Here is a 3058-nt window from a genome sequence, read left to right on the forward strand (position 1 = left end):
TGAGATGTTAAAAAAAAATAGTACCAAAGATGGTCTTATCAAAATTATTTGTTTATACAAAATTAAAAGAAAAAAAAGATTTAAGAGTGCGTTAGTAAATCTTTATCTTATTCTTCTCTGCATTAACTACTTCCAAACTTTTTGTTGTATCTATACTTTTCCTATAACATAGAATTACCATCATAAACTCATTTTTTAAGAGAAACCGCAGAAGCAAATTACCGAAAGCATTCTGTTTAAGAGGACCCTTTGAAAACAACAAACTCTCGCAACTGAGAAAGTAAATCTAAACTTGAACATATTAGAATATTTTGTCCCCACATTAATTTATTCACCACCTTTGTTCTCATTCTCTTCAAATAATAAAATAATAACAAAACCACTCACCATTCTCAAAAATCACGCATTCTTCCACTTTGTATCGCATTATTTTAACAAATTCAAAACTTAGACTAAGATATATCTCTCTCTGACAAAGGGTACAGTAAATGCACATCTAAAGAGGTTAGTATTAAGCAATCCATCCAAAGGAAAAAGTGAATAGCAATTGAAGGACCACAAAAACAAACAAGAATACTTGTATTGTGTTGTAGTATTCTATGGAGTCACTACTCACTTGCTCAAAAAACCAAAAGAGAAGAAAGAAATGAAATCTCTTTTTCCCTTCCTCCCCGATTCAGCAAAAAAGCAAAATTTTACAAGAATCAACCACAGCCCTTGATTCCTTTCCTTAATCAGAACAAAACCCTCTCTGAATCTGATAAAATAACACCACCCCACAAAAAAAGAAATGAGTTTTCATTGATTTGAATTTGATTCCTCTCAGACAAATCATCAAACACCACTCAGGCATAGAAATGGGGTTTCCAAGAAAGACTCTCTTCCTCCTCGTGTTCATGGTCTTGTTCACAAACCACTACTACTCTGAATCGGCTTCAGACTACACAACCTTGGTCTACAAAGGTTGTTCCAAAGACACATTCACAGATCCAAATGGTGTTTACTCACAAGCACTCTCATCACTGTTTGGCTCATTAGTGGCCCAATCAACAAAAACAAAGTTCTTTAAGGCCACAAGTGGGAGTGGCCAATCCACCATGACAGGAATCTTCCAATGCAGAGGTGATCTCTCAACCTCTGATTGCTACAACTGTGTCAGCAGGCTCCCTGTCCTCTCAGACAAGCTTTGTGGCAAGACCATTGCTGCAAGGATCCAGCTCCTAGGTTGTTACATGCTCTATGAGGTTGCTGGATTCTCAGAACAAGTCTCAGGGATGCAGATGCTGTTCAAGGCTTGTGGGGCAACAACAAGAAGCAATGGTGGGTTTGAGGTGAAGAGGGACACTGCATTCTCTGTTATGGAGAATGGCGTTGTGAGTGGCCATGGATTCTATGCTACTAGCTACCAGGGTTTGTATGTGATGGGTCAGTGTGAGGGTGATGTTGGTGATTCTGATTGTGGGGAGTGTGTGAAGAATGCTGTGCAGAAAGCTGAGGTTGAATGTGGAAGTTCTACTTCGGCACAGGTTTATTTGCACAAGTGCTTCATTAGTTATGGTTATTATCCTAATGGGGTTCCTAGGGGCCATTCTTCTTCTTCTTCTTCTTCTTCTGCATCATCATCATCTTCTTACTCCTCATCTTCCTCAGGTAATCAATCAATCAATGAATCTTTTTTTATTTACTCAATTCGATCCGAATCAAACTGACTCGAATCGATTCAATTTCCAGGCTTCAAACACAAAACCTTTCATCAAGGGACTAAAGTCCATGAAATTTTCACATTCCTAGATCTCAATTTTGTGACACCATTCACTAAATGTCATTTATGTAACCTTGGTTTGATTATTTGGCCAATTGATACAACTGGCAGGGCAAAATACCGGGAAGACAGTGGCTATAATATTGGGAGGGGCAGCAGGGGTTGCATTCTTGGTTATTTGCTTGCTATTTGCTAGGAGTTTGATGAAGAAACATGATGGTAGGTGTTATTTTCATGTCTTGCATGATTGATTTCTCTAATACTAGTTTAGTTTATTACTTAATCATTCTATTTTATATTGATAGTTTGCAGTTAGATACATTAACTTATAAATGTGTTCAAAGGATTAAAATGAGTCATGAATATAAATGAAAGGAGTTACTTTAGAAAAGGACTAATTTTCTAATTCTGTGTATATTGGTGATGTGATTTTGGAATATCCTTTTTATTGCACAGATCATTGACAGTGGAATATGGTTGGCGTGAGGAAGCAATATTCTTCTTTGGGTTTGTGGATTTGTTTCTAGATATATAGCTTTTGTATGAAAGAGATGGAAAAGTTTTCTGGTAAATAGACTTAGCTGATAGAGAAAAGAATCTGGGGTGGCTCAAATGTGGGGACTACTCCTATAGTTCTTGTAGTTAGGTAAGAAGAAGATTTTGTTGTGAACAAACAGTATAATTAGCTCATCAAAGTTAGAAAAAAATATTCTTATTTTTATTTTTTTTCACATTATTACCTTGAAGAATGAATGTTTGTCATCCTTAAATGGATGAAAATTTTGTGGCTTCTCCCTCTTTAGCCATGTGGGTATCTCTCTTTTTTCAGTTTTTTGCCCTACTCCCTCCTCTACTACTATTCTATTGAGTCTCCATTTTTATTTATTTTTTTTTCTTGTTGCACTAACTTTAACTTTTTCAAAAGTGCAAACTTACGGGTTTCTTTTAATAAATAAAATAAATTTTAATTACGGTAATTTGGTGACTATTTATCGATTTTCATAATGTTATTTATCTCGTTTACACTGGAAATGAGATAAGTATAACCGTAGATAAGACACAAATACATAACAAAATATCATGTTTGTACACGTGTTACGTAAAAAATAGTGGGTTAGATATCTCGTTTACAGTGTAAACGAGATACGATCATACTTACTGTAAACGAGATACGTTGTAACTTAAAACGTTTACATACAGTACCCCAAAAATCAACAAGTTATAAAAGAATCAGCGATATTCCTCACAAAACTCTTAATCCTTCTTTTCTTTTATTTTTTTTTCCAAAATCTTAGC

At 35.2% G+C, this 3058-nt stretch overlaps 1 protein-coding gene across 1 annotated transcript; it reads left to right on the forward strand.

Moving 5' to 3' along the window:
- The first annotated feature begins 485 nt into the window (after window positions 1-485).
- Window positions 486-2552, forward strand: LOC107466451 (plasmodesmata-located protein 2). The gene is made up of 3 exons (XM_016085429.3): window positions 486-1650; window positions 1874-1981; window positions 2219-2552. Exons 1-3 carry the CDS (start codon window positions 858-860, stop codon window positions 2224-2226), a joined length of 909 nt encoding a protein of 302 aa, XP_015940915.1. The 5' UTR covers window positions 486-857; the 3' UTR covers window positions 2227-2552.
- Window positions 2553-3058: the final 506 nt, after the last annotated feature.

Source organism: Arachis duranensis, chromosome 9, assembly GCF_000817695.3.
Source record: "Arachis duranensis cultivar V14167 chromosome 9, aradu.V14167.gnm2.J7QH, whole genome shotgun sequence".
Taxonomy (NCBI): domain Eukaryota; kingdom Viridiplantae; phylum Streptophyta; class Magnoliopsida; order Fabales; family Fabaceae; genus Arachis; species Arachis duranensis.

Bases quoted from the DNA above. Each gene is read 5' to 3' on its own strand.
- LOC107466451 (XM_016085429.3), top strand. From the start codon at position 858: ATGGGGTTTCCAAGAAAGACTCTCTTCCTCCTCGTGTTCATGGTCTTG. The intron at 1,651-1,873 runs GTAATCAATCAA...TACAACTGGCAG, and splicing joins TTACTCCTCATCTTCCTCAG to GGCAAAATACCGGGAAGACA.